The sequence below is a fragment of the Ambystoma mexicanum genome, chromosome 6p (genome assembly GCF_040938575.1).
Source record: "Ambystoma mexicanum isolate Mex_15411 chromosome 6p, UKY_AmexF1_1, whole genome shotgun sequence".
NCBI lineage: Eukaryota > Metazoa > Chordata > Amphibia > Caudata > Ambystomatidae > Ambystoma > Ambystoma mexicanum.
In genome coordinates this window covers 1488193734-1488221186 of record NC_090935.1, presented here as the reverse complement: position 1 = coordinate 1488221186, position 27453 = coordinate 1488193734, and the positions used below count along the sequence as shown (strand labels likewise).

General features: G+C 44.6%; 1 protein-coding gene across 1 annotated transcript in view; it reads left to right on the top strand.

Moving 5' to 3' along the window:
- Positions 1-26758, top strand: part of LOC138511076 (trichohyalin-like) — a 3831204-nt gene extending 3804446 nt beyond the window's left edge. The window contains exons 37-39 of the mRNA XM_069626576.1: positions 1900-1953; positions 9353-9454; positions 26584-26758. Coding sequence (XP_069482677.1) covers positions 1900-1953; positions 9353-9454; positions 26584-26652 — 225 coding nt within the window. The 3' untranslated portion in view covers positions 26653-26758. The remainder of the gene's footprint in view (positions 1-1899; positions 1954-9352; positions 9455-26583) is intronic.
- The last annotated feature ends 695 nt before the right edge of the window (positions 26759-27453 follow it).

Genomic DNA, 27453 nt, shown 5'->3' with positions numbered 1-27453 from the left:
ACCATCTCCTGTTCCGGAAGCACCTCAAGACCTTCCTCTTTACTTCTGCCTTCGCTGCCCCTCTACTCTGCTGATCTGTTCTCTCTTGGCACCGTGCACCTGGCCACCCTATGTCCTGTGGGCCCAGGTACCTGCTCACCCTGCCTCCCTCCCGCACTGCCTCTGGGCCGCCCCTTGCACTGGGGTTTGTATCTGTACCCATACAGCCCCACCTTTCTCTTCCTGCACTTATCAGGCCTACCCTGTCTGCTGCCTTAAACTTAGCACTTGCCAATTGCTGGCTGCACTACCACTGTTTGTTGCCTTTATTATTTATTTCTGTATTTATTATTATTTATCTGTTTCTCCTTTGCTTAGCACTTTCCACTTCTCCCTCCTTCCATGCACTTTTCCCCTCCCTCATGCTCTTGCGCGTTCTCAATGTTACTGTGCCTAGTAAGATCGTTGTTTTTTTCTCCCCGGTTCCCCTCCCTTGCCTTGTCCCGCTCTGAAAGACTTGTGTAGGAGCGCGATTGAAATAAAATATCAATATCAATATCCAATTTTCTCCACGCCAGTTTCTTTTCCCTGCATGGAATTTGAAAAGTGTTCTAAGAAGACTTTTAATGGCAGATCCATTTGAGCTTTTATTTTAAGCCCTTTGAGTGTGCTAACATTTAAGGGCCGTTTCCTGTTTGCTATCACTTTCATGAGGCTGATGAGTGAGCTCCAAGCTCTCTTTGTAAAGCTTTTTATCTCTTCTTCTCCAAAGAAAAGGTTACTTTAAGGGAGTACCAGCCTTCCTTCCTAGGGTTGAGTAGGACTTTCACCTACCTCAGAAGATGCATCTTCCCACCTTCTATCCTTCACCCTAATCATCTAAGATGGAGGAAGCTTTCATCATCTGAACCCCCAGAGGATGCTTAACAGCTATATTTCTTGGACAAGAGACCACAGCAGGGATTGCAAAGATTACCATACAGACCCTAGCCACATTGATCCTCCTTTGCATTACTGATCTTGCCAACAAGGATGTGTCTGAGGGTTCTCAGAGATCATTCTGCCTGGTAGCTACTTCTGCTTTACTTAGTGGTGTGCATTTTGTGGATGTCTGTTAGGTGCCTATGAGGACTTCTTTTTACACATTCACAAAACATTACTCACTGGATTCCTTGTTGGGTCAGGGCGTCGACTTTGGTTGATGCATGTTCCAGTGTTTCCTGGAGCAGGTGACGGTTCCTTGCTTCCTTCCCTCCTACAGGTTCTGTTCTGAAGTGGTAGTCTTTCTAAGATGAGGAATTTGTGGGAAGAAGGAGTCAGAAGAAGAAATTGCCTTCCTTCAGTAATATTCTTTGATAGCTCAGTCCATCCTCCCACAAACTCATCAACCGCCAAACCTACTTCTCGGATGGATATCTCATTACCTCTTGCAGATCTGTGGTTGCCCAGCAGCTGAGTATGGGCCAAACTGGGCAGAAGTGAATTCATGAGGGACAGTCAACCCTTTATATATTGCTCATGATACCACATTCAGACTCATAGATGCGACAATACTGACGGGAGCCAATGTGGAGAGGTAGTGCACCCTCTACTGGCTAAAAACATTTCCAAAACCAGATTGGATGATATTTCTATGAACAGGAATCTGTGGGAGGAAGAACTAATCTATTAGAATGGACATTACTGAAAGAAAGCACTATATCTAATATACTGGTAAAAAAAAACATACAAATCTCATGTCTTCCTTTAAATCTAGGTACAATATTGCAGTCAGGGCAGAGATGTAGATGCTTCATATTTACGTCAGGTGGCAGAAACATTGATAACAAGGCAATGATGACCTCTGTTTGTCTATAATCATGTTAACTTGTTCTGTCAGTCACAGGATCTGATTGTGATATCGATTTCATTGTATTTCAGCCCGACGATTGGGTGGATGAGAATGTACGAGAATCATTTGGCATCAAGGACCTGGTAAGTTTGGCAGTGCAAGCAGTGTCCAGGAAGAGGGATAAAACAACGAATGATCTTGTGTGATATTGGCTTCTGTTGAAACTGTACAAATCTGTTAACACATATTGTCAGTAAGACTGGCAATGCTCAAATAACTCCCATGCTGAAATGGCAGTCTGTTAACAATCTTTATCTTGAATAAGAAAAATCATAATCAGAAGAACATCTCATGACAAATATTGAGTTACGTCCTAAAATGTCATCCTCAAAAAATCCAACTATGCATGCATACTTGTTAAGTGGAAAATACATTCTAATAGACATGTTTGTGTAGGTCAGGTTTACTGGCAGCGTCAGGATAAGTATGATTTTGCCAAATCTTGATATTTATAATAGTTGTTTTCTGTAAACCGAAGACACAAACCTAGTAAGATTGAACAGCCAATCGAACTACTATTTCTTGCGTCAGTAAAGAAAAGAGAAAAGCTGGTCTAAATTGTGTAAAAAAATGTATATATTCATAAGTGGATTAGTATATTTCCTATAAATTCGATTTGACACATAAGAGGAAATGCAAAAGGTCTCAATGTCGTTAAAGCATCAAGGCCATGTGGTGTCTACGTGAGAAACATCATGCCACTTTTTCAGTCACAGTATCAACAATGCCTGACGCTGTGGGTGTATCGACAGGGTTATCCGTTATGTTGTCCACCCCACTCGAACCCTGAGAGTCGTCAAACTCCCCTTCCTCCTCACCTGATGATGATGAGAAGTCCAACTTCTTTCCGCGGGATCGACGAGTAAGAGTCCTCCTCTTCTTGTGTAGATAGGGTCGGCCTCGGGAGGAAGCCACCGTGTCCCGATGGATACGAATCAACGGTGACTCCCCCCGCGACAGACAAGCGAGCAAGGGGAAAAGCCTTGCGGCACAAAAACCCCTTCGGAGCGTGGAAATTCGATGAAACGGAACGAGAGGAGAATCCAAGACTGGCTGAATATGGATACCGGCAAACCCGGCAGGTAAGGGCTCAGCAAGGAGAGTAGAGAGAACGGAACCGATGGACTCAAATTGGGGGGGGAGCCAGGGAGAGAGAGAGAGAGAGAGACAACTCAATAGAGCAAGGCAGGAGAAAGAGAAGGGAGGCGAGCAAACCAAGCGCCCAAGAGAAGAACGGGGCGCAGGCAAGAGAGGGAAGCGAAGACAACAGAATGAGAGAGGCAAGCAGGGGAAAAGAGGACAGGAGCGGAACACCGCCAAGCGAAAGAACTACGGAGCGCTAGCAACAAAGAGGAATCAGAAGTTGCAACGCGCCGAGCCGCCGAGCCTAAACAGGGAAATACACTCGGCAGCGGCCATGATGGAAAGGACTAGACCGCTAACAGTGCTTGGGAGCACAACGTGGCGGCACAGTCGGACGGCTGCCATGTTTCCACCTCTTCCATAAACGCCAGGAACACGCGGTTGTGGCACACAGATGAAAGTAGTAAAAGACGGATGTACGTGATTATTCAGATTACGAACATTTCAAAAACATAAATTACGGATTCAAAATGTTTGTAAAGGAAATAATCATGAACATCACCACCAACCGCCATCCCCCTGCTGCCACCTCCCTAACCCTCCGGAGCACAACTTACCTTTACTCCTTCATTGCAATGCTCACCCTGCGTCGTGAGTTCTGCCTCCCCATTGAGAGGCGGAACGTCTGCAGTAGGGTCCTTTTCTTTTTTTTTTTCAACTCTTTGTCCCCCGCTCTCCTGTTAATGGAAGTGGGGATACCACCTTGCAATCCCGGAAGTACCATATTGTTGAGCCTTGATCCTTGATTGACAATATGATTATACAGCCATTTTTCTAATGCTGAATTCACCATTTCTGGCCGTTCAATTTTTCGACTTTTTCTACGGCTTCCGTAAAAGACTAGGGCCCTCATTACAACACCGGCGCTAAACCATGGCGCTATTAGCACCATGGTTGGTGCCAGTGTTGTAACGGGTCCGCCATGGTTCAATGGGGAATTACCACCCCATTCCAAGGTTGGCGGGGCGATAATTCCCCATTGAACCATGGCCCTTCCCTATTCCCATTTTCGCCCCATAGGGCTCTATGGGAATGGGGAAGGCGCTAAGTACGATACCGCAAATTGCGGTACCGTACTTAGCACCAAGGTCCCTTTGCGGGTCCCTACTTTAACGGCTGGTCTAGACCAGCCGTTAAGGTTGGGTCCCGCAAAGAGACCTCGTAGTAAGGCGCTAAGTGTTTAACGGCGCTGCAGCCTTTTACGGCGTTGTTGGCATGCCAGTAGATTCCTTTGGTTTAGCGAGTGGGACTGAAGAAAATGCCTATCAGGCAATTAGAGTTTAAAATACACAGATACTTTCTGCATTTCCTGATCTTCCCATTTGGATTCATAAAATATGTAGGTCTTGTTTGTTTGTTTGTTTGTTTGTTTGTTTGTTTTATTTATATAGCACTCCTCACCCAGAGGTATCTAGGTGCAAGTTTACATTTTAAAATTAAAGTACAGGATGTATACATTACAATTGACAGCTAGATGGTTTACAATTAACAAGTACATACATAGTTACGTGGCATAGACCATGGTTTCATTTACAGATAGAAAGTGCAAACCGCAGGAAGTGGCAAGCTACGGTAGTACAGTTATTTGCCAGGCAGCATACTGTCGTAGTATGAATTAGCATTGATAGGACCTAATAGAAGGGTCCAAGTTAAAATGACAGGAGATACAGTATTGCACAGACTTGGAACTGTAACATTGTTAAAGTAGATTAGGTTCCCTCTAAGACAATGAAAATGTAACAAGAGACCCTGATTTATTCTAGTGAGACTAACCAGGTTTTTAGTCTCTTGAGTTATAAAGCGGTGCATAGCAAGAAATGATTGACTCAGATGTAGGAACACCTGCCCTACATAGCAGTTATATATTGTTTTTAACTGTGCTACAGCAGGCAGAAAACAGGCGCTAGTTCATGAACATTCTTGAAATTTGCTGACCACTTTTGGGGCAATGCTACACACAGGGGCGCCTCCAAGGGGTGGCCAGGGGGGGCCATGGCCACCCTTATAAAAATGCTGGCCCCCCCATCGGCCACCCCATGAAAAAGCAAAAAAATACACTTTTTTTTCTTCCCCTCTGAACTGTGCATGGACAATAATCACATGTGCAGTTCAGTGTGAACACATTTTTTTGTTTGTTGCCGCAGCTCACCACCTGCGATGGACTGGATCAAGCCACGTATGATGGTGGCCCTACCCCCATTGATCGCACAATAAACACAGCCTGAGTGCACGCATTTCTGTTTTGGCTTGCACTTGCAGGCTTTGTTCACTTCCAGGCACTGAAAAGGAGACCTGGGCTGCGGCGCTGAGGGATCGAGTGGTTGTCCCAGGCAAGCACTTCAGAGTTGAGGTATGTGGCACCAGGGGTGGTGCCAGGCATGGGCGTGGGAGGGCTAAAGTCCCCCCCCCTTCTGCAGCTGCCTATGTGCCATGCACAGGCCTGCTCGCTTGACCTCAAGCCGGCGCTCTCCACACCGCTTTATTTTCTCCTCACAAAACTGATTATGGGGGAGGGAGGAGGCGTTAAAATGTAACAAGCCTATTATTATTAAATAGAACAATTGTGGAGGTGAGACGTCCCTGGAAGAAGAGAGTACCTGCTGACTGCGAGATGCATGCTGGCCACCTTAGCAGGATAATCGGTGTCTCTTTCAGTGAGGCCATTCACCTTGTACCCATCGTGAAGAGTACACCCTGTGTCAAAAACGTGTTGCTGCAGTGCCTGCCAATTGAAAGAGCAGCTCTTTAAATTGTATCTGGCCTACGTGGCCAGACCATGTCGTATGCGAACCCTGCCACGTTGTCATTTGCCAATCGGCAAAGAGCAGTGCTGCCATCATTGCTGCCTATCCAAAAACAGGGCCCCTCCTGTCACAGCCGTCCCCTGGACTAGAGGCCCATGTTCGGTGACCTTTACTTTCTACCCCCAAATACCTTTGCCCTTCTACCTGCCCATTCGACAGGTGGGAGGCATTTCACTGCCCTACTCTCCACACAAGACACATGATTGCTGCCCACCTTCACCCCACCCTTGACCGAGGCCAGCACTGCACTGCCCTGATCTCCCTACACAATTCTGCTCTCCTCACACACGCAATTTCTTTATACTTACACCTCCTTACGCAATCCCGACCGTTCTGTCACCACCCAGAACAAATGAGCTCCTAGGCCTGTTGTGCACAGCTAGATTTGGTCCCTCTATATAGGACTTCTAGAAACATTTAAATTAAATAACTATCAACTTTCCCACTAACAGATGTGACTCCCCTCATTCTTGTGTGCACTTCAGAATGCTGCATTAAAATAGAAACGAGCACCCCTCTCTAATGCTTCAGAGGATGACAGTGTCCATATTACTTGCCAATATGCTTCAATACACCAAGTCCTTCCCTTCCTTGACATAGTCCTTACAACTTGCGGCACTTTCACCTCTCGAGTCACCTTATGTAAGCAAATAGCTTTCAAATAATACTTTAGTTTAATTCAAATGCAGACTCCAAATAGCACTCCTCCCACTCCCAGAATGCTCTCTTTGGCTAGAAAGCTCCTAAGCATGTGCACAGGCTGGCAGCATTACTTGGCAGGGTAGCAGGAGGATTGAGAGTGACAAGAAAGAGTAGGATTTGGAGTAACGCGAATCCCCTGTGGACACTATAGCACCTTCCTTGCCCCAGTTGTAGATATATGAGGCTATAGCAAGCACCATTAAACACACACACTGGAAATGCTGCAACACATTTGCTGAAGACCAGATCCTTAATGAGCAATGCTTTCTGAGCTAAAATGAAGTCCAACAAAGTCTACAACATGAAATGTGTAATGCTTAATGAATGTTAAGGGACACATGCTTACATTGTGGTCCTGCAGATTTTGGGCACTGATACACACCTCCTTTCTGCCCATAAAGCTGCAATGCCACCTGAGTAATGAAATTGGATCACATTAAGTAGTAGAACTTTCTGGTGTCCTTAGTCCAACACAATCATTTGCTTTGCCCATCTGCCTTTGATAGTAGTTGCATGTTTCCAGCTCCATTTCCCTGGAACAAAAGCTACTAACAGTGTGCCAACAGAGCGAAAAGGAGCAACCCTGTGTAAATAGATGGCCCTCCCTAGGTACAACATATGAGGCAGCCCATCAGGGCAGTTTTACAGACTGAAAGTAGGGAGAATACGCTTCAGTGATATATGAAAGGGCATTTACTTACGAACAAACCCAGAGTAGAAGTCATTTCAGATGAGGCTCAGAGGAAAGAAGTGCCCCCCATTTTCCCCTAGCAGTGAGTTGAAGTAATAGCCACTAAATAAATAGTGCCATAAATGACAAAAGCTGCAGGTGCACCTTTTGCAGAAGGGTCTAGTCGGGAGACTCACACTCTAAGTGCATGTCATGTTTTACTGCCATTTTTGGGCAATGGAAAGCCTACCTGAGTGTTTGTATGTGATGGTGGGGTTGGAGTGGGGATGGGTGGGGGAGAATACTACAGTGGGGCTGGCCTGGCAGGGTCTTACTGTGGCATGGAATGTTGTACTCGCATTAAGGTCAAAGGCAACATGAGTGTTCTTACATTGGGAGCGCATGCTTCCTTATCTTGACTTGGGTCTTTATTATTTTACTGGTGTTTAAGGTCAAAGGCAACATACATATTGTTACATGGGGGAATATAACATGATGTGTGCAACATAAATGTTCTTATATGGGGGGATTTGTGTGATGATATGCTATTTATATAGCGCTTTCACCAAAGCGATTTTCAGAGAACATATTTACATCAAATGTATCACCCAGCCGAAGTTTGCACTCATTTAATGAGCTTTATTTAATTATTGCATTTATTGACATTGCGCAAACCCATACGTATCACGGCGGTGGTACAACTTGGTGAGCAGGGAAAACAGTACAGTACAGAGTAAGAGAGGTAACAAGTTGCAAAAGCAACATAATAGTACGAGGTCCATATAGGAGGGTAGAGATCACAGAGATCACATTGAAGTATGAAAGACAGAGTTGGCCTTGCCTGGATTTGAACCTGCAAATCACACTAGGATTACAAAAGCATGCGCTCAGCCCGGTGAGCTATTTTACCGGCTTGCCAGCAAGAGCATGTTTTCTTTATGTGGCATTGCAGTGTATTACTGGTGTTAAGGCCAAAAGCAACATACGTATTCTAACATTGGGGTGGGGGCATTCGTGCTGCCTGCAAGGCTATATGTTTTTTTACTGTGGCATGACATTTTTTATTGCCGTTAGGGAGCAAATACAACATGATGAGTGTTATTATATGTGGAGTGGGGGATTTTTGTAGCCAGCAAGGATATATTTTCTTAATGTGGCATGGCTCTTTTTTCACTGGCATTAAGGCAAAGCCAACAGGAGTATGTTCTTACATGGGGATTCTGGCGCGTATTGGGAGAGCTAGCATAAACATGCTTTGTTATAGTATCGTTACTGGCATTATGGACAAAGCAAACATGATTATTGTCATATATGGAAATATTGGCATATATAGGTGCACCAGAAAGGACATGTGTGAGCACAATCAATATGAAAATGCTTTTTTACACTTGCAGAGTACTGGAATATAGCGGACAAAGGCATTATGAAAATGTGTTTGAAAATGCTCCGGTGCATTGTTGGTGGCTTGGAATCTAACATACTTTTCATGTCTTACCCTACAAAATCGATTGTAAACTGGGTGGTTTTTACCTAATTTATCACAAAGTGTACTGTAAAATGCACTATATTTTAACACATTCTTTAAAACCTTTTCTCAAGGGGACAAACCCCCTTTGATTGGTTCGCCCTCCCTCACTACTCTGTCACTCCTATGTATTTGGCTGGGGGCAGAACAAGTGCCCTTCCTTCTGCAGGCTCTTCTTAATGTGGGCCCTACTACATTAGCTCCAGGCCCCACTTGTTACAGAATAACGGCTACGCCTCTGGTGAGTTGGGGTGAAAGATGGATCTAATGGGCCAAAGGAAGGCGTGATATCTACTCAGCCTACTGGGCTTGCAAAGCGGATGTTAGGACGAGGGTGGTTCAGTAGCCCAATAGGTTTAATGTACGGGCTCACTAACAGTTTTCAAAACTGCCATCCAGCCCCGCCAAAATGTTGAGGCTGGATCCGCCCCTGTTTGGCACCCTGTGTGCCACCCCAAGATTTCCTGTGGCCTCATCAGGCCACCCCTATGAAAAATTTCTGGAGGCGCCACTGGGCCTACACAGATATTGGTGTTGCTTTTTTTTGTCCCAGACATACTGTAAAAAGACATATAGTAGAATTTGAGTCTTGTCAATTGGGAAATTCCATTGTAATATTACTTTGCTGTATCTTGCAGAGAGACGTTGACATGCAGGGAAGTGAAGACCAGTTCTACCAGCTTCTGCGAAGTCGCCATCGCACAGAAGGAGGCAGGAGTAGGCGTGACCAGACTCAGCAGGTATTCAGAGCGCTTTGATGGTACACTTGATGTTGATTGCTAGGCTCTCCAAGTTGTGGCATCATAATTACTGAATTTGGTAAAAGCCCACTTTAATTTCGTGGCTATAACTCTCTGTGCAAAACTATTTTTAAAAATTACAATTTGTCAACAAATTGGCCAGGAGTTCAAATATGGCGACTACTAAATGGCATTATGCCTTGATATCCATAAACCAGAATCTTGTGTAGGACAATGTACTGACCTATTGGAATAGAGCTTTAAATAAATGTAAGAAATATATATATGTTTTAACTTTGCACTGCTTTAATCCTGGCAGGTAGACAGGCTGACCACTTTAGGGAATTGCGCTCATGGGCAGCAGTTTAAGAGTTGAAACCTTTTTTGTAGCCAATGGGAGCCAAGCCATGAGTTCAATCCATCTGTTCTCTCTCCTTCAATTATTCTTCATCCCTTGCCGTTTATGAACCCGCAGTTTGTATGATTTGTTCCCACTGGTTCAAGTGATACTCTTAATCCCAGGCCTAACGTTGTCAGATTATTTCAGTGAGTGATTTGTAGAATACCGCCGGCAGCTTTGATGCTGCTTCAGATTGCTGGCCTTTGGTGACATGTTCCTAAGCCTACTATTGCAAGCAATGTAATACAATTTAAGAGCCACTTCCATGGTGCCAGGTTTGGTTACGTGTATGCGCATATTTTCCTGTCCATTGTATTTGTGCACTCAAGAAGCTGGGACATGGCATATTGTGCCCTCATAAGAGGCTACTTGAATGTGTTGAACTCCTTTTGGATTCTCTTCGGCTCTTTGGTCCGAGTTTGGTCCATTCAATGTTTCTGGATCTCTGACCTAGAGGCACCTACATCCTGTTTTTTGTTTTTACTTGTTGTTAATGGTCTTAGCCGACTAGTGGGCAAGAGGGGTGATAGAGAGAAACAGTGAAGAATATTCTGATTTCTTTTGATCTTTACTCTACCATATGCGCATGTGTCCTTTATAACGCGCCTATACACAAGTGAGATAAAGCATTGGATATGTATTAGATGGGATGTCATCATGACTAGGGTGGAATAGACAACTGTGTCATATGGCAGAGGGAGATCTGGAAGGGTCATGGCTTCTGTTGTAATCATTGTCAAAGTGCATAGGATGCTTTCTCCACCAGTGGCCAATTCGGTCCCTCTGCACGGGCGCTGTCTTATTGGCCACATAATGTGAAATTTTTCTCACTGTGGTATTTAGTGGGTGACCAGTTTCTCTATGGTTTTTGTAATGATGTGAGAGATTAGGGGTTGGACCCTAATTCAGCGTCTGACAATTGTACACATTTCAGGAGCTGCGCTGGTAGATTGGGCTGGTGTAGCTTTGCATTATATATTATTTTAGTTGGAGTGCAGTATGTTTATAGTCTCTATGATGAAAATTGCTTTTTCGGTTATCGTTAGTGTTTTCAGTTTGTTGTCATCATACTGTTTTAATATCTTCATCTTGTAGTTCTGTTCATTCTTTATTGTGCAACCTTTTTAAGTTAAGATTTCTTTAATTCAGATTTGTCTTTGAAAAGTTTTAAGAGAGCCAACATTTTGAAGGCAGCTTAGAGATTGATATTTAGACATTTTAAAAGGCCTCTAGCAAGTCATTAGGAAGGGGAGTATCGAGCATTGCAAGAGTGGGGGAGGGAGTTGTGGAGAGGGTGGAAGGGTGAGCCGCAAAGTCCTGCTACTTTTCCTCCCAAATGCAGTGCATGCGATTTCATGCAGTCTTATTTGCACCACCCCAACGAGCCCCCCATCCCTCGCCCCAATCAACCTTTTTGGTAACATTAGAGGCAGATCACATTTTAACACATACACATAAGAAAAAAACTGCTGGACCATTACACACAAACCACCAAATTTGCATATGGATTGCACCAAGAGAAGTGACTTCACAAAAAGGGACATTGCAAGGAGCATCATCAGTCTTTGATACTTGGAGACACCATGGAAGTGACTTTAGAATAAGTGGCAAATAACTTTGTGGTGCAAAATACCTAAATTGCACTATTTGTATGTATGGCGCAACTCTATAGTCATTAGATTTCTTTTAATACCAGCATGATATATTAACATAAGTTATGAAGTAAATCACGTACACGGCTGCAGATAAGGCACAGTGTGTTTAAATGATTTGCCCAGAATCACACACTTCGGTTAAATGGTGAAACCGGGATGTGGACAATTTAAGCAATGGAACACATCTACCCAGGCTTAGTTGATTTAAATATTTATTAAGGTTTTGCTTTGCATTTCATGTGCTTAAATAATACTTTGTTTATAGTAATGCCTTGGAAGCAAACCTCATTACATAATAAACTAAACTTTCATAATAAACTAAATATACTCTATATATATCGTCATAGATATATGTTGAACAATAAGAGTATGGCTTTAGTTTTATTCTCCCCATCCCGCATGCAAAGTTACAATAGCATCATGTAGATTAATGTGAGCCTAACCCATCCCTCTTGGGTTTTAAAGCCATAGTCCTTCTTTCATAAAGAATGCAGCATTATGCACTCTTCTCACTTCTGATCACCCCCCTTCACATTTCTTAAGGGACAGAAGTTCATGTTAATAGTTCCCCCTCCCTCCCATCAATGTCTAATGGCTCCCATTGTAATGCTCTGTGCTAAAGCAATGATGGTGTTGAGCAGGAACACCGTGCTCAGCACCCTCATTGTGTTACCAGCAAGACACCTGTCCCATTCGGCATCCTGTGAGGATGGCGAACGGGAGAACGGCAGAGGTGTCCCACTGCCAAATTTCCCAGTCTAGCTCTAAAAGAGCCACTGGGGGGGAAAGCTGCCACCAGCCCCGGTACGCCACTGTCAATAGGTGTATTTGGAGCAGGTGTTTGAGGGCTCCTGTTGTGATTTACTCTAGAATATTTGATAATCTGCCCAAATATATTAGACCAGTGGCCTGATTGGAATAAAGACCTGGATAAAATCCAGCTAACACTAATCATGATCCAAGCACTTGAAGACTATTTATTTTTATTTTTTATTTGATTTTTGTTTTGCAGCAGAACAAATCAATATTATGAATTGGGTTGCTGTCCATTTCAGTAATATCTGAACCCATTGCATTAACAGTCCTAATAACTAACCACATATGTCTGTGCGCAAGAATAGAAAGAGTAATACACATTTGAAAAGCCAACAGTTTAGGCTCATGTTTCGGCATTTGACACTTGCCACCACTGCCATAATATGCTTAAGTAATTAACCGATTTTGCAGCTGTTACCATTTCATGGTGGCCCGGGTATGGGAGTGATGGTAAATTGGTGGGAGTGCCTGGGTGATTTAGGGAGGCTGGTGGGAGTATTTAGTTGAGGGCTGCTGGGCTGAGATGGATTGGCTACTGTGTGCAGGGAAGGCGGGTGTATGGGCAGAGGATAATAGGGTGATCTAGTTGCTATGGTGTGCTGGGGTGGGTGGGTATCAGTTGCTGGGCTGAGTGAGGGTGGGTTGGTGTGTTTTGATGGCATGAACTAGGGTGGGTGCATAGCAGTTGCTGGGGTGAGCTAGGCTGGCTGGTGAGAGTGGCTGGGCTGAGATAGGGTGGGTTGGTCTGTGTTCATGGGTGGATGGGTGCTGGGCTGAGCATTAGTGAGCGGTGAGTGCTAGGTTGGGTGTGTGAGGTTAGAACAGCAGAATTTGGGTGGGTATATTGTAGGTGGGGTTCAAGGGTGAGATAAGGGTTTGAGCGGCTTGCTCAGTGAGAAAGTGCTATGGTGATCCAGGGTCGTAAGCTGTGTGGGCTGGTAATTGGGTAAGTTAGGGTGGGTACAGGGGACCTGACAAGAGTGTGGGAGTGGTGGTGGGATGAGCTATAGTGAGTAGGTGGAGTGTGGGAGTGAAATAGGGCAGGGGGCTGATTACATGAGCTACAGTTTGGATACTGGTCTGAACAAGGGTGGGTGGTGTGCTGTGGTGAACTGGGATAAATGGTTGGCTTGCTGAGGTTAGCTAGGAGTTGAAGCATGGGCTAAGATGAACTATAAGGGGTTGATGGGGGATGCAGGTATGTTAAAGGTGAGCATGGATTTGCGTGCGCTGCATGAGCGGAAGTAAGTGGGTAGGGCACTATGGCGAGCTAGGCATGGGAGTGTGTGCTAGAATGAGTTAGATGGGGCACTGAGGTGACTTAGAGAGGTTAGTGAATGGCGGTGTCCCAGGTGAGGTAGGTGGGTTTGTGTTGTCAGGTTTTATGTGAGGGGTGAGGTGGCATGCTGGAGTTTAGCTGGTGGGGCGGGGTGAGCTTGTGGGCTTAGGTGGTGGGTTTTGGCATGATGCGTGGGTTGAGGAGGTGGTGTGTGGTAAGGTTGGGTGGGATGAGGTTGTGGTCTGAGGGTAGGATTGGATAAAGTGGTGAGTGTGAATACAGTTGTGAGGTTGGGTGGGGTAACTGGTGAGTTTGGTGGGGGCAGTGAGCTAAGGGTTGAGGTTGGGTGGGTGGGGTCAGATGGTGGGGTGACAATCCATCATGGGTGGTGTGGATGAAGTGAAGTGCTCTGGTGTGCTTTGCTTTGGCAAAGCTACAGTGGGTTGTTGGTTGCTTGATGAATGGAGGGTTCACTGGGGCAGTTTGGGTTGGAGCAGTGGGTTAAGCTGTGGTGGGTGGGTGGTTGGGTGAATCTAGTGCTGGATGAGCTAGGGTGGGGTTCTGAGGTCAGGTGGTGGGGGAATGTGAGCTGGTTGGCGTGAGGTATGGCGATGGAATGAATTAGGATTAAATTGATGGAGTGTGGTGGGGTTGGGTGAGGTGGAGTTAAATGATTCCCATCATTCCATGGGTTCTCAGGAGGATGAGGAGGTTTCGAGCAACCGTGATCTTGATCTCCCCAATTGGGCAAGGAGGACATGGTACTTGGACCTTCTACACTTGACCATCTGCCCAACTCTCCAGTTGCATCGCCGCCAGTATCTCCTAAACTAGTCGGAGGGTTGAGTGCTCCACCCGAACCGGGAATACTTCAGCCTACATGCGTGGCTCTTGAGAGGACGAGATATGATGACAGGAACATCTATGAGAGGGTACTCAAGGTACTGTTGGCTGCACACATACCATCTATAAGATCTATATACGTGTGCAGGTGGGAAGATTTGAAGCGTGGTGTAAGGACCGTGAGATTGACCCGATCTCTTGCCACACCACTACAGCGATGAAGTTCACTCTGACATTGACCTCTTCAGGCCTTCAGGTCACCACAGTCAAAGGATACTTGGCGGCTATGTCCAGGGATGTCATTTCACCAACATGGTAGGGGTAGCGGAAGTGACATCACATGGCCGTTGACCTCCGATGACCTCACAGGGAGTAATATCATTTGACCCCCTACGTGACATCACGGGAAGTGATGGCACACGACCTTCAGATGCATCTAATACATGTGTTTGAGGAATGTCATTTTACAGATTCGACATGGGGCTTATATGTAAAACATACATAATGCAGTACTTGTAACAGGGTAACCAAAATCTCTAATGCAGGCTACAGCTAGTGAATGAAACATCTATAGATCAATGGACACAGTAGTACTCGTTATCTGTGGCATTTATGTGTTAAACAAGCCAAAAAAGCACTGACCTCAGGAGGTGTGTGATGTCTGTTTACCTAGGAGCAAAATGCTGCACGAGCATGACCTGAAAATGAAATCATTGACCAGGATTTAGTATCAACAAAATTCTGTGGTAATAAATGTATCTGTGAGTCAGCTACCAGTACGATAGAAGAAACCTAGTGTGCTGAAACCATCTGTCGCTGGGTGCATTTATTTTTAAGTTATGTGACAAGCAACCATATATTGTCTCCCTCAACCCAGAGCCGAACATAACACCTTAATGTCCTCGGCTTTGTTGCATGACTCTTTTTCAATCTTTTTAACTGGGTGAGGTGTGGGGAGGAGGCTGCACTTCCCTCAAGTGTGAGGCTCAATGCACATAGGACTTTCAAAGCGCTATGTGCGAGGTGTGTTATTCAATGAAACCCCACCCCCAAGGACCGGCCCATGAAGGAAGCTTTCACAAAGCCCTTTCCAAGAAGGAGTTGAGTGGGGAGGGGTGGGTAACTCCATGGCTCTATCACTTCTAATCCAGTGCTTATTTTCTTAAACAGTGTTGCGCCAGAGCAGGGTCCTGGTCGAGTTTGCGGCCCCTCTCAACTATTCACATCACAATTGACTGCGTTCAAGGTTAGCAGAGTCCAATCAGTGGTGTAGCACAAAACTTGGACCTGCCCCCCCAAGCTCCTTAAAGCACAGGGCACGCCACACCACCGGCCATCCTGAACCACCAAGTGTGTGCAGGGACATTATTTCACCAAAATTCCAGGGGTAGCGGAAGTGATATCACATGACCCTTGACCCATAATGACATCACAGGAAGTGATGTCATTTGACCCCACCCTGAAGTGATATCGCAGGAAGCGATGGAACATGACCTTTCACCCATTGACAAAACAGGAAGTGGTATCACATAGCATTGTACACTACGAAAAACATGGTTACGATAAAGAATGGATCGCCATATGTATCCTTAAGATCAGTGTGTATAGGCCCATATTACCAAATTACTGTGAATGCAAGCAGACATCCATGACCAAATGGTAATGATGTGTTATTATATAGCGCTTACACTTAAGCGCTTTATATAGAGAAAATATACACCCAATATCACCCAACCTGTGTTGGTACTCATTTATCGACCTCAGAAGGATGAAAGGTTGAGTTGAGGCGTTTAAGAACAGACTAAATCAGTGACTCACCCTCTGAAGTGTGCCTAAAATAAACCTTTAATGAGAATCCAGAAAGACACAATATTTGGTATTCCTATTGTTTCCTTTTTTAAGGTCAGTGCTGAAAGTGTTAGACTTATGGCACTCCTGTTCTTATTTTTCATCACAGAGGTTTCAAGGGAGACCACAGAGGTCGCAGTTGCGACCTCTGGCGACCCCTAAATTACATCCCTGAGTGTGTGCAATGTCCATGAAGATTATGGTGCTGCCGGGGCATGCACTACTTCAAGTGAAAGAAGTAAATGTGTTTTTAAATCAAAGATTAAATGTTTCACCTAGTGTAGAAAGAAGGGGTCGTGCCTGGTACCCAAATATACCAGCCACCAGTGGTAGTTGGTGAGTTGTTTTATTGGAGGGTGAAAATATTTTCCACAAGTATGTGATTGCGACCAAGCATAGCGAGGAGGCCAGAACTAACAAAAAATGGTTTGGGATGTTTGAGGGATTCTTCCCCCTCCCATGAGAAAATGTTTCGAGTAATGGGTTAAAATGGTGCATTACACAGCACACTTTCTGTAAAAATATGGATAAAAGGCCAGACAGTTTGCAATCGGTTTTGTATGGTGCAGGGTAGATGTAAGTCAGAAAAAATGCACAAACACATTTCCAAATGCATGGTCACGTCGGTCCCTTCAATATATGCCAGTATAAAAAAACATTTTCATGCTGGCTGTGCCCATATATTTGCATGCTGGCTCCACCAACATATGCTAGTATTCCCATATAAGAACATACTCATGTTCGCTTTGAGATGTTTTTTTTATAGTATCATTACTGGCAGTAAGCACAAAGCTGGTCCTGTCAATATATGCTAGAACTATTATGTAAGAAAATACTCCTGTTGTTTTGGCCATTAAAAGTGATATGTCACAATAAGAAAACATATCTGAACTGGTTCCAATGTAAGCCAGTCTAGGCCCATAAGAACACTTATCATCCTTGCTTCATCATAGATGCTTAATTAATCAAATTCATGCTACAGTGAGAAATATACAGGCCGCTAAACCAAAACGTCAATCTAGCGAGGTAAAACTCCTTTTCATGCTTGCTTTATCAAAGATGCTGAGTAATAAATGTTATGCCACAGTAAGTAATGGCTAGACTGGCTGTACCAAAATGCATTCACCACACAGACATGAACCCACCCACCCATAGCATTCACACACACAATTACATTCATACCCATTCACACACCAGTCACTCACTCACATACCTTCTCGCACATACACTCACACTGGCATCCACCCACTCAGAACATTTACACACACACACACACTCACATTCCTACTCACTCATCCACCATTCACTTGCCCGTAAAAACTCTCACGTCCACTCACAGTGCATTCTCCACATAGACACGTACCCATCAAGAACTTTGAAACACACTATCACATTCATACTCATTCGCCCTTCAGTCACTTACTCATACACCTTCTCTTTCATTCACTCTCACTACATTCTCTACATAGGCACACACCCATCCATCCATCCACCCAGTACATTTCAACACTCACTATCACATTCATACTCATTCAACCATCAGTCACTCACCCATGCACTTTCTCTTACATCCACTCTAACTGCATTCTCCACACAGGCACTCACCTAACCCAAAGAATTCAAAGACACACACTATCACATTTGATCTCATTCACTCACCACTCACTGACCCATAGCACATACATACATCTGACACGCACTTCACACATGCAAAATACACATCACATATATATATTTTGTAAAGCCATGTTACCTGTTTTTCCAGCTTTGGTCTGTCACTCCAGGCCACCCTCAAATACTCTGCGTTGCTCAGAAACAGGAAGCAAGAAGCTGGGAGAGCTTCCTGGTTCCTGTATATCAGTCGCAAGGAAGCCGGAAGAGAAAGGGTTGGAGCTGAACATGGCATGTGACACATGCCACATGTTACGGTCAGCCCCAACCCCTACTGAGTGCATCCTTCTTGTGCTGTAAGCTCTGGCATAGCCTTCACCCTGATGGGTGAGGGACTGGTCTGGGCCCCCTCCAGACCTGGTGTGACGGGGCCCTCCACACCACAGGGGATGCAGGGGCCCCTACTACTCCAGTGCCCAGGAGCTTCCATTTTCTTTTTTAAATCCAGGGGTAGCAAGGGATACGCCAGGGGTCACAACGGTGACCCCCAAATGTTGTGCCTGGCTTTGTCTGTGTTAAAAAGATCTCAGAATCAAGGCTCTTTCTTCATGACCCCGGTTATGGCCCAAATCCTGAAGAGTCTTGTGAATACATTTCTGCCCATTCCTTTCATTGTCCCAGATTTGAATTTGAACCTAGTTCTCACCTTTCTGATGGTGGCTCCCTTTGAGCAGTTGCATTATGGTGCATTGCAGCTGTTATGTTAAAAATAGTCTTTTTGGTTGCCCTCACTCCGACCAGACGGGTCAGCGAGTTGCAGGCCCTTTCTTGCAAATCACCATGTCTCTGTTTTTTCAGTGAAAAGGTATTGCTTGAGGTGAGACCAGGGTTCTTCCCCAAGGTGGTTTCGGAATTTCATCTTTCTCAGGTGATAGATCTTCCGGTGATCTACTCACCTCTGCACCCATCTAAGGAGGAGGAGCATTTTCATTGGTTGGACCCCATGAGTGTCTTCTATGTGGCAGGAACAGCAGAGTATAGAAAGATAGAGCATTTGTGTGTAGCCTACTCCACCTCAAGAAAAGGGATAGCTGTATCCAAACAGACAATTTCGTGATGGATAACTATGTATCGCAGAATGCTACCATCCCACACACAAGGAATTGGGCCTCATTACGACTCAGGCGGTAAGGGGTTTACGGCGGCGTAAACAGCGCCGACCCTTAGCGCCTGATTCCGAGGTCCCTTAGCGCCATGGAGGTTTTAACACCTGCTTTTAGCAGGTGTTAAAATCCATGGTGCTAAGGGACCTTGATGTTAATTACGCCACCGTAATTTACGGTGGCGTAATTAACGCCTTCCCCACTCACATTATGTCCTATGGGGCAAAAATGGGAATGGGGAAGGGTAAATGGGGATTGGGGACTTACCGCCCCGCCAACCTCGGAATGGGGCGGTAAGTCCGCCAACCACCATGGCGTAAACGCCATGGTGGTAAAGGTATGACCCAGGCGGTAACTTACCGCCTGGGTCGTAATGAGGCCCATTGTCTCTTGGTATCAGAGCTCAAGCTGCCATTGGGGTCCCTGTCTCCACAGCTCTGCAAAGCGGTGTGCCGGTTAGGGACATCTGCCTGCTTCAACCTGGTCCTCACTTCATACATTTATGAAGCACTATAACCTGGACGTTGCCCGTGGGCTGATGCTCATTTCGTAAGGGTGGTGTTCCAGAATTTGCTGCTATAAGCTTTCTTTCCGGCTCCATCATCTGGCACTGCTTTGGGAGTCTATCCAGTGAGAATCTGCGGGAGAAGAATCCATAGAAAGAACAGTACGGTAAGTCATTTCTCCACTTTCTCAAACTAACCATATATTTGTCTATTTTCATTTGTATAAATTCAGTCAAATTCATTGCCATAAATATTCTGCATTTAAAAATATATGCAATGAATATTTTGCAATGAAATCACTAGGTAACGTTTCCTGTAACCATCACTATCATGTAGGTAATGGAAAATCATTTAAATTACATTGTTGAGACCATTTGAGTATAGAATGATGAAATGTATCAATATGGACACACACAAATAGTCAGTCTATGTTTGACGTTATCTCTGGTCAGAAGCATAGACATTATTAAATTCCAAGGCAGCACCCTTTTTAAGAGGTTGAAATCTGTACAGCATGTTTGTTATATTTGCAAGTTGTTCAAAGGTATGAGGTGAACAATAAATATTCCTTATATCCGTTCCTGATGTGGACCAATCTGACCTCAGATATTTACTGGGGCAGAGGTGGGGTCTTGGCGGACAACTAAACCAGCATTTCAAGCAATTTCCTGAGTGCAGTACTGTGTGGCAAGGATGCCCTTTCTGAGAAGCAGCGGTGAGAAAAACCAAGTCTGTCTGTGTCCGTGGGCCCTTCAAAATCAGGGAATGGAGAGTTGCTTTGGAGAAGCTGTTGAGAAGAGGAATGACTAGGAAAAAGAAGAAGCATGTCGGCAAAGTTAGGCTGGAGCTTGTGGCCTTTAACATGAGGAGAGCCATCCAGACAAGGTGTTCTTGACACTGAGCTCCAAAGACTAAGGTGCTATCAACTGCACGAGAAGCTACTGCAGGGAAGAAGAAGAAGAGTGCAAGGAAATGTGCTGATCAGACGCAGAAACCTGTACAAGGGAGTGGCGTCCACCAACCCTGGAGCCCATCAACCACCTGGAAAGAGAAATGAAAGATTCTGACCTGGATTAGGAATACCAGAGCAACTCTGAGTAGAGGGTGTTAGTTGGTGAGCCAGAGTTGATAGAATTGCCACTGAGCGAACCAAGAGGCTATGAGGAGTGGAGGTGGGAGTTGTAATGAGGAAGGTGGGCCAATGACTGTGAAGAGGGGAATGAATGAGAATGAACAAACAGCTGAAGGACCCACAGAAAAAGCAAAGCAGGAGGAGCGAGGAACAGGTGGAGGTCAGCGAATGAGTGAAGTCCTGAGTCATAGACAAAGTGGACACTAAGTAAGGCCATAACAGAGAAAGAGAAGTGCGTGTTGAGCCATGTAGTCTAAACCCACAAGGACATATTAAGAAACATACAATTCTTTAAATCTGTGCATTGTCTAATTTCCCCACATCAAAAGGAATATGGGATGGAAACTGATGAATGTTGGCGCAAGTAGTCTCACAGTAACTGCTTACTAATAGAGAACTCATACAGAGACTGGGACATGTGATTAAAACCTGGGAAATTCAATCAAAATGTCACGGCTAAGTTTGTTAAGAAAAATAAGAGCAAGATAATCCAAGCGGGGAAAGGAGGTTTGGGGAGACAACAAGAGGAGAGTCATTGTTGAAATAAATTGTTATCAAATTTCTAGAGACTAATGTGGTATTCCAAATGAATGCATGTTGGGACAAAATTATCGTTGACCAAAGGACATTTTGTCACTATTGTTGAAACCAAGTCTTATCATACTCGAAGAGCTGGAAGTGTTAACCAAAGCTGATCCCGGCTGAAAAATAGGTCTAATACGGAACCAGGAACTTTTAATTACTTGTGGTTGAGATACAATCTGATCAAAGACCAAGTGTCAAGGGTTGCACTGAAGATTTATGCATTTTAATATTTGAAGTCTTATATTGTGTGCAGACATCATACATGGAAATAAGGAGTCTTAACAAGATTCAAGAGCCAGAGTGTGATAAGTATGGGTATGCATGGGTGAAAAGCACAATATTTACAAGAACAGAGAAGTACCGGTTTTGAAAGAAAAACATGCAACAACAAGAGACATTATTCAAATAAGTTGCTTCCTATCAGGTAATGAAAGCCATGCTGACAATTCAACCCACGTTAGTTTGAAATACACAGAGAAAACAGGTCTTTTCAAAGAACCAATCAGCAATGTTGTTGAAAGAGCGTTCTTATTAAGAAGCAGGGGGCATTGTGATTAAATCATATGTCAGTCAATTGGTGTCCCTACTTGCCATTGAACAAGAATTAAAGTGGTCACAGGATCGCGAAAACGAGGCCTTGAGACCCTCAGTGAAACTTAAAGGCGATTCAGAGGTGGTCCAATGAAACAAGTGGCTACACCCAAAGAGACTGAGGAAAAGGAAGTGACATCCTCCCCAAACCTCTCGTCAGAGTAGCAAAAACAGACTGAGAGGCAAAAGTTGCCTCTTGAATCCAGAGAATAAACAAAGTGATACCTAAGAGTTCCGTGTTTGAGCACAATAAAAGCGATTTTGTTTTGATCATACTTATTTTAGTTTGTATATTGGAAAGTGAAAGGTTACATCTCTAATAGCCCTTGATTATTTTCACTGTGATATTGATATACCTAAATATGGGTTCTTTGATTACCTATCAATTGAAATAAACGTCAGTAATGTTTTCGGATGAATTGCACCTCAGACGTCATCACCCTAACAGTGAAAATAATCTGTGTGTGTGTGTGTGTGTAGTGTGGTTAGGGATGTGTAAAGGGTGAATGAGAAAGAAGGGTGGAGAGCAAGACTTTTAGTGGAATTAGGTAGAGAGTGAAAGCGAGAGAGAGAGTATGGTGGGAGGGTGTGGGGAGAGTGCAAGGAGTAGTGGTCATAGTGGTGAGGGCAGAGTGAAGCCAGAGGGGGGTGAAGGTAGTGGTAAGAGGTAGTCAGAGACGGTGTGGTAAGGAGTAGAAAGAGGAGTGTAATGATAAATAAGAATAGGGGTGTAGTAAGAGATGGGAATTGGGGTGTCGGGAGACATGAGGAGAATGGTGCAATGAAAGGTAAAGAGAGGGGCAGGAGAAATATGGTAGGGACAGGATAGAGTAACAATGCAGACCATCGGAGGAACAGGAGAGAGGGACGGATGATGAGAAGTAGAGAGGGAGGGGAGGAAAGGGGGTATTGGAGTAGAAAAGGGAGGAGAGGGGAGTAGGAATACCAGGGAAAGAAGTGGAAGAGAGCTTGAGGGGAGAGAGAATGAACCAGGGTGTCTGTTATTAGCACAGTCCTAACAACATCATTTTATATTTGGGGGAAAAGTTATGGAACACTAAGCAAGTCCCCAAGGGAGACGGATAGATAAGGCTTTTCACTTTAGGCCCTCACCACTATCCAGAAAAGATTTTGGACAGTAGTGGTTACCGATCTCTAGTGATCCTCATCCGGGGGATTAGTGAAGCCTGGGGTAAGGTGGAGGGAGTCCATGGGAAGATGGGAGAAGGGATGCCCGTTAGTTCGTACCTCTTAAAAATTCTAAAACAGTCTTGAACTATCTTCGTGACTTTGTGTTTTCTTGAGGCCATCTGCAACCATATGGATAGAGAAAACATATTCAAGATTTAGCGACTGTTCAGTGTTTCAAAAGAAAAATAAACTAGCAGATACATAGCACTTAATACAAACGAAGACCTTGGTGAGCTAATCAACAATAGCCTATCATTGTTATCCAAGAATGGATCTATAACCAGCCATAATACAACATCATATGCGATTGTGGCTATTAAACTCTTAATTGTACAGTTCAGTTCCTATAAAACACCATCAGCTATTATTTAGCTAATATTCTCTTAATTGCGGAAAAAGCCTTCCATAGACCGTCAGGTCAGTGTTTGTGGGCTCAAATACACAGGATATGTATTTGAGATGCAATCTTTACAACACCATTATTCAAGGTGTGCAATGAAGGGTATATTCTGCAAGCATGCACATTAATATAATATTACCATTATTATTATTATTTATTTATTTTCACATTTATAATTAGTATTATACTAAAGTCATATAATCCATTTGAGTCAAGTCACACATTTCACAACGTTACCTAGTAGCCATCGCTGGAAGTTCACCTCCAGGACACAGTCACATCAGCAAGGCTTTGTGGGTATGCAAATTAGCCCAAATACAAGCCTTTAGCTCCAGGAAACTGGATGTCTTAGAGGGTAGTCCTACTTTAAACATAGATTAATCAATCCAAGGCAGACATTTTGCAAGGCTGCAAGACAACTGCAGAGCCTGCCGACACAGGTTCGAATCCTGGCAGGGCCAAACTCAGCATTTTATCCTTCCAAGGTCGATAAATGAGCACCACACACTGTGGGTAATTATAAGCAGTGCTCAGATACCTGAGGGTTCGTAGCACTATACAATGATAAATTAATTACCTGGTTTCAGCCTTATTAGGGATCATCAGTGCAGTATAGTATTGACAGCCTTGTGATTAAGCTATGTATACATTAACACTACCCACTAAGACAAAGACGATTTCCTGTAGTTAAAGGTAATGTTTCTATCGGCCTAGGAATTAAAATTAACTTAGAATCATGATCTCACTATTCAACCTGACAGTTATGGTGGACTTGGAAAATCATGGGATGATTTTGACCCACACATGACATACACATACATAGCACCATATCTCGCTCACATTGGGGACTAGTCTCACACACAGAAGCTGTAGCGTCTTTCACAACAGCGCATCCTCACACCCAGGCAGGGAATTATTACAGACCTGGGAATTGTACACACACAGATGAACTTCCCCCACACGCAGACATGTGATTTCTCAATGACACACATAGAAGCTCACACATGCAACCTTGCACACACATAGTGCGGTCTCAGACACACACACAAACTATCACCAGGCATTCTCTCACAGACCTTCTCCAATTAAGGGAGCCCTTTAGTTCAATGTCAGGTGTGGAAAGTGAGGCATGAAGCACATGTTCCCTACAATGTGAGCTGGGCTATGAGGTCAAGGAGAAGGGGTACTCTGCAATGCACCTTATAGACGTCATCATAGCGTCTTCTAAAGACGAGCTAGCTCCTCAATGGAGGGGGTAGCTCAGGGGAAACATGTTCAGCGCAACACAGGTTTGAATCTCGATCCCGTGCTTAGAAACCAATCTCTGTTATTAAGTGAGTTATAAAAGAACCATATAATGGGGCCGATGATCTGTAACGCCCCTCCTCATGATCAACGTTGGCTGTGGAAGGAAGATGAGCAGAACGCTGACAGAAGTGGAATACAATAGTACTGTTGACTAATTTCTCCTGAATATAAACAGAAGGTTGTAAATGGCAGAGAGATGACTGAAAAGGGATGACAGGGTTGTTTTTCTGACACATTGGGCCTCATTACGACCCAGGCGGTAAGGGGTTAATGGTGCCGTAAAAGGTGTTGGCGCCGTTAAACCCTTACCGCCTAATTACGAGGTCCCTTTGCAGTCCCTACCTTAACGGCTGGTTTTACCAGCTGTTAAGGATTGGACCCGCAACGGGCCCTTCGAGGTATTGCGGTACCGTAACTACCGCCTTCCCCATTTCCATTGAGCCCTATGGGGGCAAAAATGGGAATGGGGAAGGGCCAATGGTGAATGGGGAATTACCGCCCGCCAACCTTGGAATGGTTACCACCTGGGTCGTAATGAGGCCCATTGTTTATTGTCTGAGACCACACTATATCTGTGTATGCAAGGTTGCATGTGTGAGGTTCAGACACACACGCAAACTGCATTCTCTTACAGACCTTCTCCAATGAGGGGAGCCCTTACATTCAGTGCCAGATGTGGAAGGTGGGGCATGAATGCTGCATCTTTAGCTGGTCCTGGGAGACAGTGAAGACAAAGAGGAAGTCCTGACAGCATGGACCTGAAGTGAGCAGGTGGACCTCCAAACAGTATTCAGTGTTGAAGATAGAAACAGTCTCGGAAACTCTGTGGCTCTCTGATCATGGGATCAGGGAAGCACATGTTCATTACAATGTGAGGTGGGCTCTGTGTTCAAACTGAAGTTGTGTTCTGTAGTGCACCATGGTGGCGTCATTATAGTGTCTTTTAAAGAAGGGGTAGCTCCTCCATTGGGCCTATTATGTGATATTGCAATATTACAGGATTTAGAATCACCTGCAACACCCCCTAACTGTATTAAAGACACCACCTTGTGCACTAACATGCAAAATGCCTTGCTAGATAAAATTACTTTGCTTTAGAAGACGATAGTTATATTATAGGTTATTTATAATGTGCTTAATACCAGAGGTTTCTAAGCACGGACCCGGGGAGCGAACCTCTGTTGCTCCGTGTCGTTTTGCTTTCAAAGCGAGCACATTGCCCCTGAGCTATCCTCCTAGTGCAGAAGGAAAAAACACAGAGCAGTTACGCCTCAGAGCACCCTGCCCCCGTGACCTCAGCCTGCCCACAAAATCTCTCGCCATTCAACTTTAAATGGTCACAGAATCTTAGGTCCTCCAGATCCTTAAAGGGCTCAAACCCTCTCGATGACAAGGGGATGTCTGCCAGGCCATAGTCATTAAGGACTGTGCTAAGGCGCTTGCACCCTTCAGCTCTACCTGTCACATCTTAAGGAATTGTTCTGTTTTCTCATGTTGCTATAAGGCTTGTAACCTGCGCCTTGATGCCCTGGGGTTCAGTGCTCTTTATGAATGAAAGATAAATAAATGTGGAACGCTCCTCCCTCTTGACCAACATTGCCTATGGGAGAAGGAAAGCCGAAGGGGATACATTGACACAGAACGCTGACATAAGGGGCATGCAGTAGTGGGGCCCAAAGGGTGGGACCTGGGGATGACTCATTTCTCCTGGGTATAACAAGAAGGTTGTAGACTGCAGAGAGATGAATGAAAGGGAGAGAAAAGGATGTTTCTAAGACACATTGTTTGTTCTTTTATGCAGAATCCTGAATGTGAAGAGGAAGAGGAAGAGGAAGAGGAAGGCGCACAAAGGGATGATCATAACAACTAGGATTCTCTAGGAGTGAAGAAACTGCACCACAGCAAGAATTTAAAAAGAGTGAAGAAATCTCTGGCGCTGTGTGTGCTACTTATGAAATAAAGAGCTGGTAGATATTACCTGTTTTTTCGTATTTCATGCTACGCAACCTATAATAGGGCCCTAGAATCTGCCTACACATGTTCTTTAGTGCATGACACATTAAGATAGAAAGATTGTGAGAGGAGACCACAACACCAGCTCCAGCACCCAAGGAGGAGAATAGACACCCAACCCACACTAATCAATCCATCAGCATTAGAACTCCTACAGAGCTCTCTAGAATAGAACGGCGAGGAGCAATTAGAACAGTTACAGAGCGCGTTAGAACAGTACAAGGAGCACCTCACACGAACCTAAAACCCTGCCAGGAGTAACCCCTTTGCCCATCGTGATGAGATTGGGAGCGCCACACTCGGACAGAGTCCCGAATGTTAGCATGTTAAACTTCATACAACCCACTAACAAAAAATTCAGCATTTCTGCAGACTTATCTCACTCAAAAATCTCACAAAACCACCTCTCACACAACAACCCGCATGCACTTCACAACACCGCAACAACACATAAGCCGCACAAACAGCACACAAGGATTAACATTGATCCGATACTCACACCAAAACTCAGCACCCGGTGTATCCCGAGTTGAAGCTGCCAACAGAACACCACTCCTCCCACTATCCTACTCCTGCTTCACCTACTAACCCATCCCACCTTCTCGTTTGCAGATCCGCCAGAGCATGGGCGTAGGACATGGGGGACAGGGGGGGCAAA